Source organism: Vitis vinifera, chromosome 6, assembly GCF_030704535.1.
Source record: "Vitis vinifera cultivar Pinot Noir 40024 chromosome 6, ASM3070453v1".
NCBI classification, from domain to species: domain Eukaryota; kingdom Viridiplantae; phylum Streptophyta; class Magnoliopsida; order Vitales; family Vitaceae; genus Vitis; species Vitis vinifera.
The window spans coordinates 2,820,218-2,840,973 of NC_081810.1; the positions used below are offsets into that span (position 1 = coordinate 2,820,218).

At 32.3% G+C, this 20,756-nt stretch overlaps 4 protein-coding genes across 9 annotated transcripts; 2 read left to right on the forward strand and 2 right to left on the reverse strand.

The window, feature by feature from the left end:
- Window positions 1–1,470: 1,470 nt before the first annotated feature.
- On the forward strand, window positions 1,471–2,890 carry LOC109122779 (uncharacterized). 3 transcript variants are annotated; one of them, XM_059737249.1, is made up of 5 exons: window positions 1,478–1,707; window positions 1,793–2,058; window positions 2,157–2,209; window positions 2,415–2,559; window positions 2,655–2,890. In XM_059737249.1, exons 2-5 carry the CDS (start codon window positions 1,858–1,860, stop codon window positions 2,724–2,726), a joined length of 471 nt encoding a protein of 156 aa, XP_059593232.1. In that variant the 5' UTR covers window positions 1,478–1,707; window positions 1,793–1,857; the 3' UTR covers window positions 2,727–2,890. The 3 variants fall into 3 exon arrangements, with proteins under 3 accessions (XP_059593231.1, XP_059593232.1, XP_019076050.1); XM_019220505.2 differs by having other exon boundaries at window positions 1,483–1,707; window positions 2,649–2,890; XM_059737248.1 differs by having other exon boundaries at window positions 1,471–1,707; window positions 2,415–2,890.
- A 2,720-nt stretch (window positions 2,891–5,610) lies between these two features.
- Window positions 5,611–9,091, reverse strand: LOC104879580 (NAC domain-containing protein 2). 4 transcript variants are annotated; one of them, XM_010652923.3, is made up of 7 exons: window positions 8,875–9,091; window positions 8,617–8,717; window positions 8,478–8,533; window positions 8,202–8,355; window positions 7,018–8,113; window positions 6,465–6,757; window positions 5,611–6,377 (listed from the first exon to the last, which is right to left on the reverse strand). In XM_010652923.3, the coding sequence occupies exons 5-7, from the start codon at window positions 7,304–7,306 to the stop codon at window positions 6,198–6,200; spliced, it is 762 nt and encodes a 253-aa protein (XP_010651225.2). In that variant the 5' UTR covers window positions 7,307–8,113; window positions 8,202–8,355; window positions 8,478–8,533; window positions 8,617–8,717; window positions 8,875–9,091; the 3' UTR covers window positions 5,611–6,197. The 4 variants fall into 4 exon arrangements, with proteins under 4 accessions (XP_010651225.2, XP_059593233.1, XP_019076046.2 ...); XM_059737250.1 differs by having other exon boundaries at window positions 7,018–8,133; XM_019220501.2 differs by having other exon boundaries at window positions 8,611–8,717.
- Window positions 9,092–10,416: 1,325 nt separating this feature from the next.
- LOC109122773 (NAC domain-containing protein 1) lies at window positions 10,417–12,047 on the reverse strand. The gene is made up of 3 exons (XM_019220490.2): window positions 11,730–12,047; window positions 11,270–11,562; window positions 10,417–11,180 (listed from the first exon to the last, which is right to left on the reverse strand). The coding sequence occupies exons 1-3, from the start codon at window positions 11,992–11,994 to the stop codon at window positions 10,554–10,556; spliced, it is 1,185 nt and encodes a 394-aa protein (XP_019076035.1). The 5' UTR covers window positions 11,995–12,047; the 3' UTR covers window positions 10,417–10,553.
- A 546-nt stretch (window positions 12,048–12,593) lies between these two features.
- LOC104879625 (NAC domain-containing protein 2) lies at window positions 12,594–14,040 on the forward strand. Its single transcript, XM_010653157.1, has 3 exons — window positions 12,594–12,843; window positions 13,090–13,376; window positions 13,489–14,040. The coding sequence occupies exons 1-3, from the start codon at window positions 12,594–12,596 to the stop codon at window positions 14,038–14,040; spliced, it is 1,089 nt and encodes a 362-aa protein (XP_010651459.1).
- Window positions 14,041–20,756: the final 6,716 nt, after the last annotated feature.

Consider the following 20,756-nt stretch of genomic DNA (forward strand, 5'->3'; position numbering starts at 1 on the left):
TGATCAATAAGCATAAAGAAATATAATGTGCTGGTTGATCGTATCTCAAGGTGATGGTTTGAGGAGAAAGAAGAGTTAATACTCATAAATTGACTCCTCAGATGAGCAATTACTAGTTTCCCATGTAGAATTTGTGCACATTGTGAACCATTTGGTAGTAGGCAATGTCTCGATGAAGTTCCAAAGATTGAAAAAGTTTCTTTTTAAAAATTAGGAATTTCTATGAGATGATCCGTATGTCTTTAAATGTTGCCTTGATAAGATTTTTACAAGGTGTATACCAAATGAGGAAGTGTCTAATGTGTCCCTACCTTTTTTCATAAGGAGACTTATGGGGTCATTTCTTTTCTAATAAAACAGCTACTACATTTTCAATCTTTTGAATATGTTACCTATCTAAGTAGGTTTTATCCACTACTTTGGTCTTAAAATTCATTAAAGACAATATATGTGCGAAGTTTGGTGTACCAAGGTGATTATTAATAACACTATGGGTCATTTAATTTTACACTAAGTTATACCTTTTTTTTAATAGTAAAAAATTATAATAAATGGTTAACTACAAGATATGGTAACATAACACAATTCTATTAGTCACAATAAGTTGACAGTATGTATTAGCTTTCATGGATTATTAGGTGATTATCATGCTCACCAATCTATATAAATCTGTCAAAATATATGTACCTTAAGATTGTATAATTAACACAAATCTATTAATTACCTCCTTATTAATGTTCTTGCCTGTCTAGTATTGAGAATTTTGTCGATGTAGTTAGACTTAACATCTTTATATCTTGAAAACTTAGCGAAGAATCAAGTGATAGTATTTCTACGCAATTTCTTTATATTATAATTGAGTTGCCTAGCTTCAAATGTGGTGAAGAGTGGTTCTTTTGAAAGTTGCATTATACCAAAAATACCAAATCAAATTATGGTTTTTTTTTAAAAAAATTTGAAGGAAAATGTAAGGAAAAAAAATAAAAAAGGAAAGTGGAATCATCAACCATTACCACCACCACCATCAAGCAAGATTGAAACTATTAGTTCTTCACCCGTAGGACAAGATCTATACCCTGGTGGTAAAGAGTTAAAAACCAAGGAGTCTAATTTAAAAAGAACGGGTACCGTTAATAACTTACAGGTTTTATTTATTTATTTATTATGATCGGATGGAATTCGGTTAATATGTGCTTTGTTATTTTTAAAATTTAAAATTTAAAATTTTTAATGAAAATTTGTGCTTATCTTATATATATATATATATTTTTTTTTTAAAAAAAAAATTTCATTTAATTGTATTAATCTTAATTTTCATGGAAGTGGCCCAATCGAAATTGCTTGAAAAACATTACCATGATAAAAAAAATAACGAAATTTAAGACTAACAAGAATGATCGTTGCACCCACTTATGGCTGTTTAATTTATTTTTTTCCTAACTACAATTTTATTCCATAAAATAACTCTTACTTTATTAAAATAAAAATAACCAACTCATGTAGTATGCTCAACAGCAATCCACAGTATATGTAACAGGTGATTCCTAACTGTTTTTCTCAAAAATAAAAAAATAAAAAAAACCAACTCTCCCTCCCTCTCATTTTCTCTCCTGTTCCTCTACTTTCTTGGGAAAATTTATGGTGATAGTCCTCCAACTGAAACTCATCTTCACCTGGAATAGAATTGTTCTTCTTGATGAATATCAGGTATTCTCTCACTTCAAATCTCCAGTTCCAAAGTATGTGCAAACTGCAAGCCTCATTAATCATCCTTCCTTTCTCAATTTGTTAGCCCCGAATCAAGAAACTAGCAGGTATTTCTGGTTTCTCTCATTCAACAATTTTTTTCTAGTTCCAATGGAAATGCCCGAGGCTGACCTTCCACCAGAAATTCGCGAAAACCGACACCCTCTCCCACCAGAAATTCAAGAAAGCGATATTGAAGAGATTTACAATGCTATTGAATATATTCTTGATCAAGATCAAGAAGTTCTTGCTCAGATGTTCACTTGTACGAATTGCCATACTGACTTAGCCAGCCCGAATGATTTCATTGAGGTACTTGCTGTTTTCCCTATAATGATTTACCTGTGATTTATACTGATATGGCTACTTTATCCCCCAAGATTTCATGCTTTCGTTGCTACTTTTCCTAGGATATTTACCCATTAGACGATTCCCCCGTGCGCAGCTTACTCTTCAATAACGTGTAAGTTCTTATTTCTCATCATAGAAGTATAGGAGTGCTGCTTTTTCTTGTTCAAGGTCACCACATAAATTTCTGAAGGCACTCTGGTTGAGAAGAAGGAAATTAAAGCATTCTTCTTAGCCAGTTAATTTTCTTGATTGGTTTTCATTGGTTCTGTGATTAAAACATACTCACTTCTTTGGGTTTTGATTGTTTATATGAACAGTAGGAATGTGAACTTTGGAGGAGTACAAGACCGAGTTTCTACGCATCTACATCAAACTGAAGTGGTCGTGAGTCATATCCACTGTAATTCATGCCAAAGTTTTGTTGGGTGGAAAATAGTAAGGACTGATGGAACATTGCCACCAGTAAGGATTTATCGATCAATCCCATCTTACAAATTATTCTATCTTCATACATTAGCAAGCTTTAATCTTAGGGATATGATGAATATCAGATACAGGTTCACGGGTATGGAGTCCACCCAGTAATCCGCGCAGGCCAAGCCGTGCTGCTAGTTATGACCGACGGATGATCTGTGCTTCTTTAAAGGAAAAAAGCTCCACTATGCCATAGATGGCTGGTTCTGCTTTTAAGCTTGCGGAAACAATGACAACATACTCTGCAACTTTAGTAGGTTTCTGTAGAATTCTTTGCTGTCTGAATGAAAAAAATTGTGAATGTAAATGAGTTTGGATCTTCGTTTCTTCTTTGCATCAGATGCCATCTATGGCATGGCTGACGGCTCCAAGGTTTTTCAAACTCAAAATGCGTCATTCATATGTGTTTTTATGTGACTCATACATTGCCATATCGATTTTCAAAAAGTAAACACAATTATGATCTAAAATTTAAGGTTTGTTTCATTTCTCATAGCAAATCTAAAATTTCAGTGCATTGTGATCATCATATATAGAAGAAAAAAATGTTACAATATCTATGTCTACATTCTTTGAATTTGATAAAACTTAATATTTATTATTTAATGACTTAAATTGACTTTAAATTAAATTATATTTAAGTAATCTACTTAAAACATATTACTTAATTCTTAAATTAATTTTTAAGGTTGTTTGATAAAATTAACTTAAAATTTATTTTAAATCATCAAATTAATTGACATATTTATCTTTATAAATTATAAGTAGGGCAAATGAGGTTGATTAATAATGGAGGTCGTGGAGTAGCAAAAGAGATTGTGGAGGTAATTAGGGCAAATGATGATAAAAAAATAAAATAAAGATACATACTTAAAAATAAGTTAATTGTTTTTACTTATTACTTAAAACATTCTTTTAACTTTAAGTCATATTATTAAGTAATTTTACCAAACATACTTAATCTACTTATTAAGTCATTTTAAGTTATTAAGTTGGTTTATCAAACACTTACTTCAGTTATAATCTATAATTTTTTTTTTAAAAGAAAGAAATTCCAATTCATTCATTTGAAGCAAGCATCAATTTATTTCATTTTAATTTGGTAAATTTGATAATTAATCCAGACAACCAAGATTAATGTATAAAATATAATCTTAAATATTTTCATGCAGTTCGTGAAAAAAATGAATTGATGACGTGGAAATATAACAAGAATCTGTTAATTAATAAGCAAGTAGGACTTAATCAGCAGTATACGTGTATATAACTATCATTTATAATTAACAGGGAGAAAATGAGGGACAGCAAGAGAATGTGACAGAGGGAGAGTTGCTTGTTTTTCTTGGATCGGGAATTATGATAGTTATACTGCAGATTGATGAGGTTATACTTGTTAATTGACACATTCTTGTTAGGGTTATTTGATTAAAAGGGCCATCGAAAACCCAATTTAGAAATCTAATCCTTCATCCTTTTTTGGCCACGACAATACATTATTTTCTTATAAAAATAATCATTTCTTTAAAACTACTTATATGCTTAATGATCAAATGAAACTCCTGCAATAAAAAAAGATTAAGCTAATCAACCTGTGTTTGGCATTTTTGTTAGCCACCAAATACTTCAAGGCTAAATTGTAAGTATTAAACACCATAATCAATGAACCTATATGGTAGGCATTAAACTTATACAAAGTGAACAACACTTCTATAAGCTCTTTTCCATTGTGGAATAGTTCATTTAGCTACTATATCAGACTTTATTAGAATAGAAAATCACATGAGGCTTCTTATTCTTTCTTTGTACAAGCAATACTAGTTTGATGGATATATGATAGGTGCGGTGACAAGCAAAGGCTTAAGCCTCTTAAATGCCTTTTGGAATCATTGGTTTTCTAAAAAAAGATTATCTTTAGTCAATAATGGGCACAATGGTCAAACAATACCACTAAATCCTTAAATAAATCTCCTATAAACCTCACATGTCCTAGAAAAGATCTCACATCTCTCACCATCCCAGGGGTGGAAGGTTGGCAAGTAGTTTTACCTTAGACTAATCAATTTCAAAGCCCTTATCTGACACAAAAGACAAATTTCTAATTGAGTACTAGTTATTTTTCTTGATACCTTGCCAAGATTGGGAGGGTTATGAGTAGTATATATGAGATTCAACAATTGGCTTATCGTTATCTAAATAAGTAGTTTATTGTCCATGAGAATCAATGATGGAGTCTTATTAAACAGCGGAAATGGGTGTTGCTCACAAAGGGTGAAGTGCTAGATGGATGATAATGTAAAATTGAATTGTACAAGTGGCATCAAAGTTGACATCTTACTCGAGAGGTATATTTGGGCTTCACTTCTTGTGTAATCACTTCCTCAAGCAGCACCCTACTTATCACACGGGGCATGAGGGGACTGATCATAGCCCTCCAATGACCATTGTAGATCATCTCAAAGTGTCAGTCTTATACTAAATAATGATGAAATATTACAAAAAAAAAAAAAAAAAAACTCTTTCCCTCTACTATATACTAATTAGTCTTGTACTAATCGTCAAGGAAAACATGATATTAAAACTTAATGGCACATGAATGAGCACATGTTCATTGAACAATCATTACATTTGATACTAGTTGAGATCCATCATTAGAAGCCAAAGAAAAACAAGGGTAACTGTGATGGTTGTAGTAGAAACAGATTATCATAAGCTTCAAGTTCTACCTACGAATGTTGAGCCCTAGAACCCATAACATTCTGCTAGCTACCTTGAACTCCAAAATCATATGGTGGAATCAACCTCTAGGCAAAAGTTGATCAATATTTGCTGATCATGAAAACCCTTCTTTTGTTCTTATTGATAATCACAAATATCATTTAACTGAATTTTGAAAGTACTGAAACTTTCAGGAGTGACAATGATCACGATTTAAAAAAAAAAAAGAAAATATAAAAAATATGTTCAAATAATGAAAACCATTATAAATCTTTGTGATTGATGACTAAATATTTCACAACACATTGAAAAACTGTGCATTGTATATGTATTTAATCTATATGTCATAAATTGCTAAAACTTTAATGACAAATATAATCCTATAATAACATCTAATACACTCATATATAACAACACTACTAAGTCCAGAAAACCCACAATATATAACTACTAGTCTACTACTATAGCTGTCGATTATTGTTTCTTCCATGCAGCAAACGACGGTCGTAGTTGCCATTCATGTTTGAAGACATTGGTACAGCATCGTTGCCATAATTAATCATCGGACATATACCCGGGTTTCCATAATCAATTGAATCAAACCCAGGGACGTTGCCAAAATCAATATTATTCCCTGCATCAAAGCTGCTGTTGCCAATGGCGCCATTCATTCTATCGAAGTAATCTAGACCCTGACCAATAGAGTGTATAGGCTGATGAAGTGGCATGAAGACACTAGGGTCCAGGATAGGGAATTGGGTGTTGTTTTGCAGAGCAAAATTATCCTGTTCTTGAGGGGTTTGGAATATTTCAGTTTTGGGCTGTGGCTGTTGGGTTTGGAGAGGCATCTGGCTGCTATTATAATAGCTAGCACTGCTCCTCATATGGATCAGCATAACTTATTATTTGGTTCAGCTCCTGACCTGTGCCTTGCGTGAAAAGCCTTGTTTGACCCCATTTTGCTCCATTCCACCAGATTCAACCTTCACAGGGTGAGGAGGCTCAGGCTCGGGCTCTGGTGCATGGGTTGATGATCTTCTTCTAAGGGGTTTGTTAGGTTGCTTATAAATTTTGCTTAACACAATGTCCAACTGATACAAATAGGAAGAGTTATCAAAAGATGAATGAAGGTTTTGGGAATAATAGTATAAAACCGTAAAGATGAAAAGGCTTCATACCCTCATGGTATTTGCACTAGGGCTTCTTGGGGGTTCCTTGCCTCTAAACTCATACATGATCCAATTGGTTTTCTCCCCCTTTGGTGTCTTTCCCCTGCAGAAAACCAACACCTTTCTGTACCCAATGGTTTGATCCTCACATTTGATAGCCTTATCACCCCCAATGGCCTTCCAGTATCCCTTGCCAGCCCTCCTGCTGGGTCGCATCCCATTTGGATACTTTCTGTCTCTTGGTGTAAAGAAGAACCATGCGGCAATCTCATCATTATAGTTCCCGCATGGAGGAAACAACGCTGAGAATGATATTTGAAAGGAGAGGAAAGACTAGTTATTGCTAGCTCTGAATGAGACCAGCCAGATAATTCAGACACATCAACCATCAAGAAACAAGAAAAAAAAAAACCCAGTTCTGATCATGTTGCAAGATCATCACAGGGAAGCATCAAGAAAAAGAAAAGAAGCGAATATAAATATGAATATGAATAGAAAAAAGAAAAAAAAAACGAAACAGTTCTGATCATGTTGCAAGATCATCACAGTTTAGAAATTTCACCTGTAAGATCCTCTGGATCATACTGATAGAGATCAACTTCCACGATCCTGTTAATGGGCAATGGCTTGTTTTCAATCTTGGGCCTCAAGTAATACAAGATGACCTCTTCATCAGTAGGGGAGAACTTGTAGCCAGGAGGCATAGAATTCAGGAACTCATCTTTGTTTTTGAATCTATAATCCAGAATGCGTATTTCTTCTTCTGCTTCTTCTAGCTTTGGAATTCTAAAGCCACCAACAGGCACTTGCGTACTACCCACCATCTCCCTCTGTGTGTTTATGAAGTCCATCTCAAAGAGGTGTTTCCTATTTTTATATAGTTTTTTTTTCTTTTTTATTTTTCTGTTTTATGATAAATTACATAGAGTTTTAGTAGCCTTTTAACTCCATCTTATCTTAGTATTTTTATTTGACTCCAACTCCAAGTCCTTTGTAGGCTTTTAACACTCCAACTCCAAGTCCTTCAACTATAACTTAAAATGCTTCTAAGAGTTTGCATTAAAGTAAAGAATCGTTGGTGCTTTTTGAAGTTAACAATTACCGTCCATTGCAGTCAAATAAATGAATCTGAAAATCTTCTAAAACTAATTAAAAAGACATGCAGGATGATTATAAAGCCTTTAGGATGTGGTTAAATTAACCCCATGATGAATATGAATGAATATAATTTTCTTTAAGACACACTGGCTAACTTAAAGATTTACTTTTTAATTAATTGAAGTGATGATTTGTCTCTTGTTAAAATGATGAGTTTTTCAATTTATTTATTTTTCTAAGTAGAGAATATTTTTTCCTTTCAGAGACACATTGGTTCCAAAATGAAAACTGAATGGAAGAGAAGTAAATCTAGTATTGCATTTCAGGTTTTGAGTTTGAGTTGCATCACTTGGTTATGGGAAAAGAAACGAATGTCAAATCTTGTCTACGTACAGCCATGATAGCAAGGAACACAAACAGAATCAGAAATTTCAGCCATGTTTTCTTCCTTGTGTTTTATGGCATGGAGCGAATATCTGACTCTCCCAGCTATCCTGATAAAAACTCTGCAGTATGAATTGGCCTTTATGGACTACTGGGTGATTGTTGCGCTCACGAATCTGTATATCACCATCCAATGCTATTTAATGTACATATATATAATAAAAGTAAAACACAAAATCCACATGACCTTCATCGAATCCTTACTATTTTCCATCCAACATGACCTTCACAATTAGCACAGTGGATATCTGCCATATCAGTTTGAGTGCTCCGACCTGCATCTCTAACCTGAATGGATGTCACACTGGCTGGCGCTTCAGTAATTGCCCTTCTTCCATCAAACCTCACATTCAAGCCACTGCCATAGATTTTATGTACACAATTAGCTATGTGCCAATTAGATGTATTAATCGAATTCTATGTCTTGTTTCCAACCCTAACACACAGAAATTCAGAAATTAACAAGAAACAAAATCTTACGCATTGTCGCGAAAGAGGAGCCAACGACTCTTGCTATTGCGATGTGAAACAAGTTCCTACGAGACAATAAACTTTAACTAAAACTATGCACATGTATATGTACAGAAGGAGAGAGAAAAATAGATACACATACATATACCTTAACGAGACCATTAAAAGGAACAAGGTTGTTATCGCAATCCCCACAACAGAACCATACGTCGGATGTTGATGACGACATTGCAATCTTGAGCAAAATGCCTAATCCATGTGAATCATAGTATCAGCTTCTTCAATATCAATGCCGATAAAGCAAGAAAGAAAGAGAAAAGGAAGTGGAATCAGAAATGAAGGCTTCTCTGAAACAACACCCCTTAATTAAATTCCATGAGAGAGATTAACAGAGAAAGAAGGATACCTGATTGATGATGATGAAGAAGAAGAACAACAACAAAACGTTGAATCTTTCTTCAAAGTTATACGTACCCAACTTCAATTCTCAAAAGAAAGTGAGAGAAAATGAGGGAAAATAAGAGAAAGCGAGAGAATGTGAGAGGAGTTGGTTGTTTTCTTGGAGAAACAGTTTTGAATCTGATAACAGATTCCGGTTATATATATTCCACGTCATCAATCAATTCCTGTAAATTTTTATTAATAAAAATAAAAAGAAATAATTTGTACCTTACATTAGATTTATCAAACTTATCAAATTAAAATGATTCTTGCTTTGAATGAATTTTTGGAAATTTTCAATTTTTTTTAATAAAAAGATTATTTATATACTTTACATTTAAAAAAAAATTATTTAGCTTATAAAAGTTTATAGTATGTTTTATAATTAAAAAACCTTATTATAAAAACAAAAATAAAGTTATTTTTAGTTAATTAAAAATTTTAAAATATCATAATTACGTTTGATAAAATATTTTAAAGATAATATGTAGATATAAAATTGAAGATGGAAACTTGTATCTACATAAAAGATGCGTACATTTGTATAATATATACCATGGTATGGCGTAGATTTCTTTGAACTCTTTCAATGGATTTCTATATCATAGAAATTACTTATATTTATTATTCTATATCTCCTATTAAATTATGATGTTATGCCATAGAAGAGCTTAGCAAACACTAAAAGCAAAAACTTTAAGTTTTAAGTTTTGAAGAAATACAGAGAGAATTAGATTTTTAATTAATTAGAAAATTTAAAATTATTATAATTATTTTTAGTAAAAATGTTTTTAAAATAACATCCAATTACACAATTATCTATAACAAGACTAATCATAAGATAACTAAATTTATATTGTCTTAGGTTATGTATGATTCCGAAAAGTATTAAGGAAAGAAAAAAAAAGGTTAGGAAAATGGTATTTTTGTATTTGGTTTCATCATAAGAAATATAGAAGAAAATCAAACATAATTAAAATTTGTCAAAAATATATATGTTTTTAAATTATTTAATATTTATATAGTGGAGAAAAATAAAGAAGAATTATTTAGTTTAAATCTATTTTTTATTTTCCTTTACATTTTATCTCTATTTTCTTTCTCTCACATTTTTCAGAGAACCAAACATAACCTTAGAGTTTTTTGAATCATGGTAATATTTCTCTATGAAAATTAAGATCAATACAATTAAATAAAATTTTTAAAAAATAAAAAGAAAGAAAAAATATTAGATAAGCACAAATTTAAAAAATATATAACAAGATAAACCAATCATAAAAATAACCAAAAAAAAAAAAAATCTGTTAGTTACCATTTCAAACTAGACACTTCCTTGATCTTAATTCTTTACTAGCAGCTTAATCACTTGATCTTAATTCTTGACGTGGAGTTGATAGTTTATTACTTGACGTGGAGTTGCTCGGTGGGAATGGCTGATGATGAACCTTCTATTTTATAAATCTTTAAGATATATATATACGTAGAAGATACATAAGATATTACTTAGTTTTTGGGCTCAAAATTGTATATGTATTTAATCTATATGTCATAAATTGCTATAACATCAATGACAAATATAATCCCATACCAACATTCATATAACAACACTACTAAGTCCAGAAAACCCAGCATATATAACTACTACTATAGCTGCCGGCCGTAGTTGCCATTCATGTTTGAAGACATCGGACATAAACCCGGGTTTCCATAATCAGTTGAATCGAGCCCAGGGACGTTGCCGAACACAATAGATGCATCCAAGTCAGGGACATTGCCAAAATCAATATTATTCCCTGCATCAAAGCTGCTGTTGCCAAAGGCGCCATTGATTATATCGAAGTTATCTAGACCCTGACCTCCAAATTCATTCCCTATAGAGTGTATAGGCTGATGAAGAGTGGGAAATGGCATGAAGACACTAGGGTCCAGGATAGGGAATTGGGTGTTGCTTTGCAGAGCAAAATTATCATGTTCTTGAGGGGTTTGGAATATTTCAGTTGTGGGCTGTGGCTGTTGGGTTTGGAGAGGCATCTGGCTGCTATTATAATAGCACTGCTCCTCGTATGGATCGGCATAACTTATTATTTGGTTCAGCTCCTGACCTGTGCCTTGTGTGAAAAGCCTTGTTTGATCCCCATTTTGCTCCATTCCACCAGCTTCAACCTTCACTGGTTGAGGAGGCTCAGGCTCGGACTCTGGTACATGGGTTGATGATCTTCTTGTAAGGGGTTTGTTAGGTTGCTTATAAATTTTGCTTAACACAATGTCCAACTGAAATACAAATAGGAAGAGTTATTAAAAGATGAATGAAGGTTTTGGGAATAATAGTATAAAATCGTAAAGATGAGAAGGCTTCATACCCTCATGGTATTTGCACTAGGGCTTCTTGGGGGTTCCTTGCCTCTAAACTCATACATGATCCAATTGGTTTTCTCCCCCTTTGGTGCATTTCCCCTGCAGAAAACCAACACCTTTCTGTACCCAATGGTTTGATTCTCGCATTTGACAGCCTTATCACCCCCAATGGCCTTCCAATATCCCTTGCCAGCCCTTCTGCTGGGTCGCATCCCATTTGGATACTTTCTGTCTCTTGGTGTAAAGAAGAACCATTGGTCAATCCCATCTTTGTGGTTCCCGCATGGAGGAAACAGCGCTGAGACACATCAAGCATCAAGAAACAAGAAAACAAACCCAGTTCTGATCATGTTGCAAGATCATCACAGCAAAGCATCAAGAAAAAGAAAAGAAGCGAATATAAATATGAATATGCATGGTAGAACAAAAAAAAAAAAAAAAATTATCACAGTTCAGAAATTTCACCTGTAAGATCCTCAGGATCATACTGATAGATATTGACTTCCATGATCCCGTTAATGGGCAATGGCTTGTTTTCAATCTTGGGCCTCAAGAAATATAAGATGGCCTCTTCATCAGTAGGGGAGAACCTGTAGCCAGGAGGCATAGAATTCAGGAACTCATCTTTGTTCTTGAATCTGTAATCCAGAATGCGTATTTCTTCTTCTTTTTCTTCTTCTGGCTTTGGAATTCTAGAACCACCAACAGGCACTTGCGTACCACCCACCATCTCCCTCTGTGTGTTTATGAATTTCAGAGAGAGCTTTCCTATTTTTATATAGTTTTTTATTTTTTTTATTTTTATTTTTATTTTTTTCAGTTTTATGATAAATTTAAAAAATAAATTAAATTAAGTGTTTGTAGGCATTTTAACTTCGTCTTATCTTATTTTTATTTGACTCCAACTCCAAGTCCAACTATAACTTAAAGTGGACATCCATGTGGTTTAACTACTTTTTAAATTTTAAATTTTTAATGAAAATTTGTGCTTATCCTCTATCTTTTTCTTTTTTTTTTAGTTTTTTTTTAATTGCATTAATCTTAATTTAAATTTTCATTAAAATTTAAATTTTTAATTTTAAAAAACAAGATACACATCATATCTGATTAACTGAATTCCAACCAATCGTAAAAATAACCAAAAAGAAAAAAAAAATCTGTACTTACCAGCAATACGTTTCAAATTAGACTCCTCCTTGACCTCAAATCATAGTAGTACTACGTATTATATTTTTCCCAAAATGAGACGACAGAGTAGAGAAAACTCAGGGAAATAGACCAGAAAGAGGAGAAAACTCAAACTCAGGCTCACTCTCAATCTCAAAAAAAATGAATCTTTCAGAACTTAGTGAGGATGCAAGTCTACAAACAGTAGAGGGAAAAGCAGAAGTGCAGAATAGTAGTAGCGAAGGTGGAGAGCTTTTTTATCTTAATTCTTTACCACCAGGATACAGATTTTATCCCACAGATGCAGAGATTATAGTTTTCTACTTGAGGAAGAAGATTGATCATCAGTCATTGCCACCGAACAAGATAATAGAAGTCAATCTTTATGGTTATGATCCTGATGAACTTGCAGGTTACTTATTTCTATATTCAAGTTCAATTGCTTCTTTATATATCCTTTAGTACTTGTGCTCTTTTGCTTATAATTAATAATGATATCGTGAATGAGTATTGAATGAGATGTAACATGGGCGGTCATTTCTTTTTGGCTATTGAAGTTAAATGGTTTGCAAAGATGTTTTGAATTAGGGTTTTACTTCTCTTTAGTATTATTGACATATGTGATCAATTGATTTTTATTTTGATTGATTTTACTCAGTGAGATACGAGCCATCCGGGAATGATGAATGGTTCTATTTCACTCCAAGGGAAAGGAAATATCGGAATGGGCAACGTCCCAATAGGTCAATTGGAGAAGGATACTGGAAGGCCACCGGAGCTGAAAAAGAGATCAAATTTGAGGATCGAACGGTGGGGTATCGGAAAGCTTTAGTCTTCTACCGAGGAAGCCCTCAAAACGGAGTCAAAACCAACTGGATCATGCATGAATTCACAGTTGCTAAACCTACAGGGCCTCCAAGAAGAAGTGGTGCCAATGATATGAGGGTATATATTAAGTCCTCTTTTCATTTATTTTATATTGCATGTTAAGACACTTGTGCAGATTAATATGTATCATAATGTTTCTTGTTTGTTTGTTTGTTTGTTTTTGTTGCAGTTGGATGACTGTGTTCTGTGCAGAGTCTGTAGGACAGACGAAAGGATCTACAAAAGATCACGGCATGCGTCTAGGCTTGATGAATCAGGCTCATCAAGCTCTAAGATTCCGAGACTTGACCTTAACCCTAATCCTAATGAGGTCAATAATCCATATGAGGAGCAGTACTATTATAATAGCATCCAGATGCCTCTCCAAGCCCAACAGCAACAACCTAGAACTGAAATATTCCAAGCCCCACAAGAACCAGATCATTTTGCTCTGCAAAGCACCCAATACCCCATCCTGGACCCTAGTGTCTTGATGCCACTGCCCACTCCTCATCAGTCTATACACTATATTGGGAATGAATTTGGAGGTCAGGGTCTAGATAACTTTGATATAATGAATGGCGCCATTGGCAACAGCAGCTTTGATGCAGGGAATAGTACTGATTTTGGCAACGTCCCTGGGTTCGATTCAACTGATTATGTATATCCGATGATTGACTATGGCAACGATGCTGCACCGATGCCTTCAAACATGAATGGCAACTACGGTCGGCAGCTATAGTAGTAGTTATATATGCTGGGTTTTCTGGACATAGTAGTGTGTTGGTATAATATTGCATTGCACGTCATTCATGCATGTAATCGAAATTTTTGTAATAGGAGTAAATACATATACAAGTTTGAACCCCAACATTGGGTTTTTTTTTTTTTCGGTTAAATGTCATTAAACTTTAGGCATAATGTATCACCTTTCAAGTTTGAGAAGAAAGAAAAGTTAATTATCATAAATGATGACTTCTCCGATGAGCAATTACTAGTTGCCTATGTAGTGCCCTAATTTGGGCATATAAATATTGGGTAGTGGGCAAGGTCTCAAGATTGGAGTGGCAAAGATTGAAAAAGTATCTTTCAAAAATTTAGGAATTTTTATGGGATGATCCATATATCTTCAAATGTTGCCTTAATGAGAATATTACAAGGTGTGTATCAAATAAGAAAAGAATAAATTGATAGCATTTCTACATATATTTCATAAAAATAAAAAAATAAAAAATTGTACGTAACTTATGGTACTTTTGAAATGATTGTTTCTCTAGTGCCCAATTTCTTCATATTTTAATTGATTTGCCTTCTAATATAGTAACCAACTATTCGTCTAAAAAGCTGCATTAGTACCAAACAGACCTTTTATGGTACATCTAAACAAGCCCACTTCAATAAAGCCAATAATATTTCAATTAAATCATACACTTTGAATTTTTTTTTTTTTTTTTTTGTTATGATGGTGTTAATGGTATTTATTGGTTACAAATATTAATTTGGGAATGATTTATCAAATAATAATTATAATTATGAATGTTTTATATGAAAATAATATTGGAGAAATAGGTATTTGAGATTTTAAAATGTTGCAAAGTCTTACTTTTTGAAAACTTATTATGTTTGGTTCTCGAAAAAATTGAGGGAAAATGCAAAGGAAAGAAAATAAAGAGAAAAAGTAAAATGAAAGAAAAAGTGAAGGAAAATAAAAAATAGAGTTAAAGATGATAAATTATTTTTATTTTTTACTTCAAACTCATTTTATTTGTTTTAACTCATCAATATAAAAATTAAATAATTTTAAAATGCATCCGTTTCTAACTAATTTTAATTATATTTAATTTTCTTTGGAATATTTTATAGGACAACCAAACCTGAGAAAATCATTTTCATTAATAATTTTTTTCTTTCCTTTGTATTTTTTGGAACCAAACGTATTAAAGATTAGAAAATTTTCTAATAGTTTAAAAACTATAAATTACGTTATTATTATTATATTTAATGTTTAATAGGGGAGTTATTATATTTAATGAAATTAATAATAAATGCTTTAGTGATCTTGTTATAAAACACCAATGTTCTTCATTAAAATTAATATAAAAAAAATTAGTTTATGAGAATTAACTCTTCTTTCTCCTCAAATAATAATTAACTCTTCTTTATTAAAATTAAAAAAAATTATTATATTTGAAGGATACTTTTTCATTCTTTGGTACTCCAATCTTGAGACCTTGCCTACTACCCAATATTTCACAATATGCCCAAACTAGGGCACTAAATAGGCAACTAATAATTGCTCATCCGGGAAGAGAAGTCGTCATTTATGAGAATTAACTCTTCTTTCTCCTCAAATAATAACCTTGAAGGGTGATCAACCACCGTATTATAGACTGCTTTATGCTTATTGATCAAATGAATCTCTTGCAATAAAAAGATCTACCTGATCAACCCTGACATTTTTGTTAGGAAGCTAATACTTCAAGGTTGAATGGTAGATATTAAACATCATGATCGGTGAATCTATATGGTAGGGATAAAAATTATACAAAATGAACAACATTGTTGGGAGCTTTTTTCCATTGTGGAATAGTTCATTAATAATCTAGGACCTCCATTTGTGCCATACACATGTAGAGAAAATTGTCAAAATTTTAAACTAAGAATATTTGATGATTCAAAGTTTTCTTAACCATTCAAAAATATTTGATGATATTTTTCATCTCTCTAGTTTTCTTTTCATTGAGTCATTAATTGTTTGTTTGTTACTCTAAACAAGTTATAGAGTTTAATGACATTCAACCAAAAAAAGAAAAGAAAAACCCAGTGTTGGGGTTCAAACTTGTATATGTATTTACTCCTATTACATGAATGACATGCAATGCAACATTATACCAACACACTACTATGTCCAGAAAACCCAGCATATATAACTACTACCATAGCTGCCGGCCGTAGATGCCATTCATGTTTGAAGGCATAGTTGCCATAATCAATCATCCGATATAAACCCGAGTTTCCATAATCAGTTGAATCGAACCCAGGGACGTTGCCAAAATCAATAGCTGTATTCCAGTCAGGGACATTGCCAAAATCAATACCATTCCCTGCATCAAAGCTGCTGTTGCCAATGGCGCCATTCATTATATCAAAGTTATCTAGACCTTGACCTCCAAATTCATTCCCAATACAGTGTATAGACTGCTGAGGAGTTGGCGGTGGCATCAAGACACTAGGGTCCAGGATGGGGAATTGGGTGTTGCTTTGCAGAGCAAAATGATCAGGTTCTTGAGGGGCTTGGAATATTTCAGTTCTAGGTTGTGGCTGTTGGGCTTGGAGAGGCATCTGGATCTCCTCATATGGATTGTTGACCTCATTAAGATTAGGGTTAAGGCCAAGTCTCGGAATCTTAGAGCTTGATGGGCCTGATTCATCAAGCCCAGACGCATGCCATGATCTTTTGTAGATCCTTTCGTCTGTCCTATAGACTCTGCATAGAACACAGTCATCCAACTGCAACAAAAACAAACAAACAAGAAACATTAGATACATATTAATCTGCACAAGTGTCTTAACATGCAATATAAAATAAATGAAAAGAGGACTTAATATATACCCTCATATCATTGGCACCACTTCTTCTAGGAGGCCCTGGAGGTTTAGCATCTGTGAATTCATGCATGATCCAGTTGGTTTTGACTCCGTTTTGAGATCTTCCTCGGTAGAAGACTAAAGCCTTCCGATACCCCACCGTTCGATCCTTAAATTTGATCTCTTTATCATCTCCGGTGGCCTTCCAGTATCCTTCTCCAATTGACCTATTGGGACGTTGCCCATTCCAATATTTCCTATCCCTTGGAGTGAAATAGAACCATTCATCATTCCCGGATGGCTCGTATCTCGCTGAGTAAAATCAATCAAAATAAAAATCAATTCATATATGCCAATAATACTAAAGAGAAGTAAAACCCTAATTCAAAACATCTTTGCAAACCATTTAAACTTCAATAGCCAAAAACAAATGACCGCCCATGTTACATCTCATTCAATACTCATTCACGAGATCATTAATTATCAGCAAAAGAGCAAAAGTACTGAAGAATATATAAAGAAGCAATTGAACTTGAATATAGAAATAAGTAACCTGCAAGTTCATCAGGATCATAAGCATAAAGATTGACTTCTATTATCTTGTTGGGTGGCAATGACGGATGATCAATCTTCTTCCTCAGGTAGAAAACTATATTTTGTGCCGCAGATGTAGAGCTGACGGTTTATTACTTGAGGAAGAAGGTTGATCATCAGCCATTCCCACCGAACAACTCCACGTCGAGTAATCAACTATCAACTCCACATCTGCCTCCTAAAATCTATACCCTCGTCAAGAATCAAGATCAAGTGATCAAGCTGCTGGTAAAGAATTAAGATCAAGGAAGAGTCTAGTTTGAAAAGAACTAGTACCGCTGGTAACTTAACAGATTTTTTATTTTTTATTTTTTGTTACTTTTATGATTGGCTTATCTTGTTATATATTTTTTAAATTTGTGCTTATCTAATATTTTATCTTTCTTTTTATTTTTTAAAATTTTTATTTAATTGTATTGACCCTAATTTTCATAGGGAAGTGGTCTAAGAAATATTACATGATTAAAAAAACTCTAATATTATGTTTGGTTCTCGGGAAAACGTGAATGAAAGAAAATAGAAAGAAAAAAATGAAGAAAAATAAAAAAATAAGTTTAAAATAAATAATACTTCTTTCAACTCATTTTATTTGTTTATCTCTACTATATAAATATTAAATAATTTTAAAACATATAAATTTTGATAAATTTTAATTATATTTTATTTTCTTCTGTATTTCTTACGGTGAAACCAAATATAAGAATACCATTTTTCCTAACTTTTTTTTTCTTTCATTAATACTTTCCGAAACCATACATAACTTAAGATATTTACATCAATTATTTTGGGATAAAAGCTAATATAAGAAATAAATGTAAAACGCAGAAAACATGAGACAATGCCTCAATTGAGGGTATAAATCTATCTTATGATTAGTCTTGTTATAGATAATTGTGTAATTAGATGTTATTTTAAAAACATATTTACTAAAAATAATTATAATATTTTTAAATTTTTTAATTAACTAGAAATCTAATTCTCTCCTTACTTCTTCAAAACTTAAAACTTAAAGTTTTTTGCTTTAAGTGTTTGATAAACTCTTCTATGGCATAACATCAAAATTTAAACGAAGATGTAGAATAATAAATATAAGTAATTTCTATGATATAGAAATCCATTGAAAGAGTACAAAGAAATCTACACCATACATGGTATATATTATACAAATCTAGGCATCTTTTATGTAGATATAGGTTTCCATCTTCAATTTTATATCTACATACTATCTTAAAAATATTTTGATCAAACACGATTATAATATTTTAAAATTTTTAATTATAAAACATGCTATAAACTTTTATAAGATTGTTATTTAAGACAAAATAAATTTATTTCCAAAAATAAGTAATATCTCAATAAGAATCCTTTGTACCTTTTAAGACAAAATAACATAAATGATCTATTCCTATCAATTCAAATATGAAAGCATGATTAAATCGAATTAATGCATGGTGGAGGATTAAATCTATTCCTTTGGATTCTTCACTTCCACATCAATATCTTTAGATCATATAAGAGTAATCAAACATGGTGGAGGATTTCTCTCCATAATTCGTGTTCGGTTGCTAACAAAATATAATAGAAAGAATCAAAAAAAAAAAAAAACACTAAAATTCATTGGAAAGAAAATTGAAAAACGATAGTTCGACATGTCCTTGTGCCCTAAAACATAAGAATGAATGAGTTTAAATATTAAAAATAAAATAAAATAAAATAAAACAATCTAACCTAAGGCAAATGGCATGCCTTAATGGCTAATAATGTTAAAAAAAAAAAAAAAAACCAATCAAAAAATCCTAAAATTAGCTTGTTGGACTCTTTTCCAGCTTGGTTAGTGCTTGGGAAGGCCAAAAAACAAAGTTCGGATGCTTTGTATGGCTTGGTTTGAAGTTTGAAAGCTAAGTTCGTTTTCAATTTCTCTAGTTAGAAAATTATTGTAGAAGTTCAAAATTTAGGTGATTTGCAAATTCAATTTTTACCACTTTTTAGTCTCCTCATGCTTAGTTCGAGTTAAGTTTGAAATTGAAGTGATTTTCAAACTCAACTTCTACCAATTTTTGCTTTTACCTCTACTTCCATATTGAAATGTCCAATCCAAATTTGAAATATTCAATTCACATTTGAAATGTCCAATTCGAAACAAGTTAGATTGAATTTTTACCTTACATATATTTGCTTTAAATAGTCATATCACCCTTGTTTCAACTCTAATTTGTGCACTTTTGAAGTATTAGATTTCCGACTTCCCAAGTTTCGAAGTTATAAGTGGTTTGCCTTAAGAAACTCTTAGGAAGCAAGTTAGAATTCGATTCAAAGTCAATTATGTTGCATCAAACATAAGTGATATTTTGCCCCCTTGATTTGGCTTTCGTTCCAACTCATCTCTAATATAGTTGCATATTTTTCTCATCATTTTTACAACCTTCATTACTCTTATCACATGTTAACACATGACTCTTTTTACCCTTACTTAGTTTCTCATCGTCCTTTATTGTTCAGAAGTGTGGCATCTTATTACTATCATAACAATGATTGCCCAAACATAGATTGACCCTATGCAGAGGTAACACACAAATTGACCTTTGTGGTAAAGTCGATATGGGGGTTGAGCCTTCCCGATGGCAAAGATGGCAGAGCCCCTTGATGAAATTTTGTATGTATGAGTATTTTAAATTAGGATATTTTGATAATTTCATACATATAATTTAGTTACCCTAATCATGTTATGTTTAGGGTTAAAATTGGTGCATTAAGAGAAATAGAGAAACACAAATAATAAAACCTAAAGGGTGTGAGGTGTTTTATGATTCTCTTATAATCTGAATTTCACATGGTGAAAATCTAGAATGGTTGTAAGTTAATGAAACTCTCATATTAAAAGTGAAACATTATAAATCTTCTATGTTCTTATATTTTAATTTCTCAAATTCATTTATTATTACTTTTGATAAATAGGATTAGGATATTTTAATTCTAACATCCATGAGTCTCATATCTCCCACCTAGAAATGTAGTCCTTTTTTTCTACCTCGATTGGTGTGAGTTTTTTATTTACATTCTCTTCATCCATTTATTTACAAATAAGCTCAAAATAGATAATTAATATACAAGTCGGTAAGTTTTCCGATTTAAGGATAAATTCGATTATGAAAACATCACTTTTTCGTAAGAACCCTACATTTTATTGAAATAATTATTAAAACTATTTGACTTTTTTTAAAAGAAAATAAATATAAAAAATCAACCATAAGTGTATAACCTTTTTAAAACTTAAAA

What these genes read in the sequence shown, in the direction of transcription:
- LOC109122773 (XM_019220490.2), bottom strand. Translation starts at nt 11,994, where the DNA reads ATGGTGGGTGGTACGCAAGTGCCTGTTGGTGGTTCTAGAATTCCAAAG. An exon ending in TGATCCTGAGGATCTTACAG is followed by an intron (nt 11,563 to 11,729) that starts GTGAAATTTCTG and finishes GATGTGTCTCAG; the next exon opens with CGCTGTTTCCTCCATGCGGG. An exon ending in CTAGTGCAAATACCATGAGG is followed by an intron (nt 11,181 to 11,269) that starts GTATGAAGCCTT and finishes TTTGTATTTCAG; the next exon opens with TTGGACATTGTGTTAAGCAA.
- LOC109122779 (XM_059737248.1), top strand. Translation starts at nt 1,858, where the DNA reads ATGGAAATGCCCGAGGCTGACCTTCCACCAGAAATTCGCGAAAACCGA. An exon ending in GCCCGAATGATTTCATTGAG is followed by an intron (nt 2,059 to 2,156) that starts GTACTTGCTGTT and finishes TACTTTTCCTAG; the next exon opens with GATATTTACCCATTAGACGA. An exon ending in AGCTTACTCTTCAATAACGT is followed by an intron (nt 2,210 to 2,414) that starts GTAAGTTCTTAT and finishes TTATATGAACAG; the next exon opens with TAGGAATGTGAACTTTGGAG.
- LOC104879580 (XM_010652923.3), bottom strand. Translation starts at nt 7,306, where the DNA reads ATGGACTTCATAAACACACAGAGGGAGATGGTGGGTAGTACGCAAGTG. An exon ending in TGATCCAGAGGATCTTACAG is followed by an intron (nt 6,758 to 7,017) that starts GTGAAATTTCTA and finishes TATCATTCTCAG; the next exon opens with CGTTGTTTCCTCCATGCGGG. An exon ending in CTAGTGCAAATACCATGAGG is followed by an intron (nt 6,378 to 6,464) that starts GTATGAAGCCTT and finishes TATTTGTATCAG; the next exon opens with TTGGACATTGTGTTAAGCAA.
- LOC104879625 (XM_010653157.1), top strand. Translation starts at nt 12,594, where the DNA reads ATGAATCTTTCAGAACTTAGTGAGGATGCAAGTCTACAAACAGTAGAG. An exon ending in TGATCCTGATGAACTTGCAG is followed by an intron (nt 12,844 to 13,089) that starts GTTACTTATTTC and finishes GATTTTACTCAG; the next exon opens with TGAGATACGAGCCATCCGGG. An exon ending in GTGGTGCCAATGATATGAGG is followed by an intron (nt 13,377 to 13,488) that starts GTATATATTAAG and finishes TTTTTGTTGCAG; the next exon opens with TTGGATGACTGTGTTCTGTG.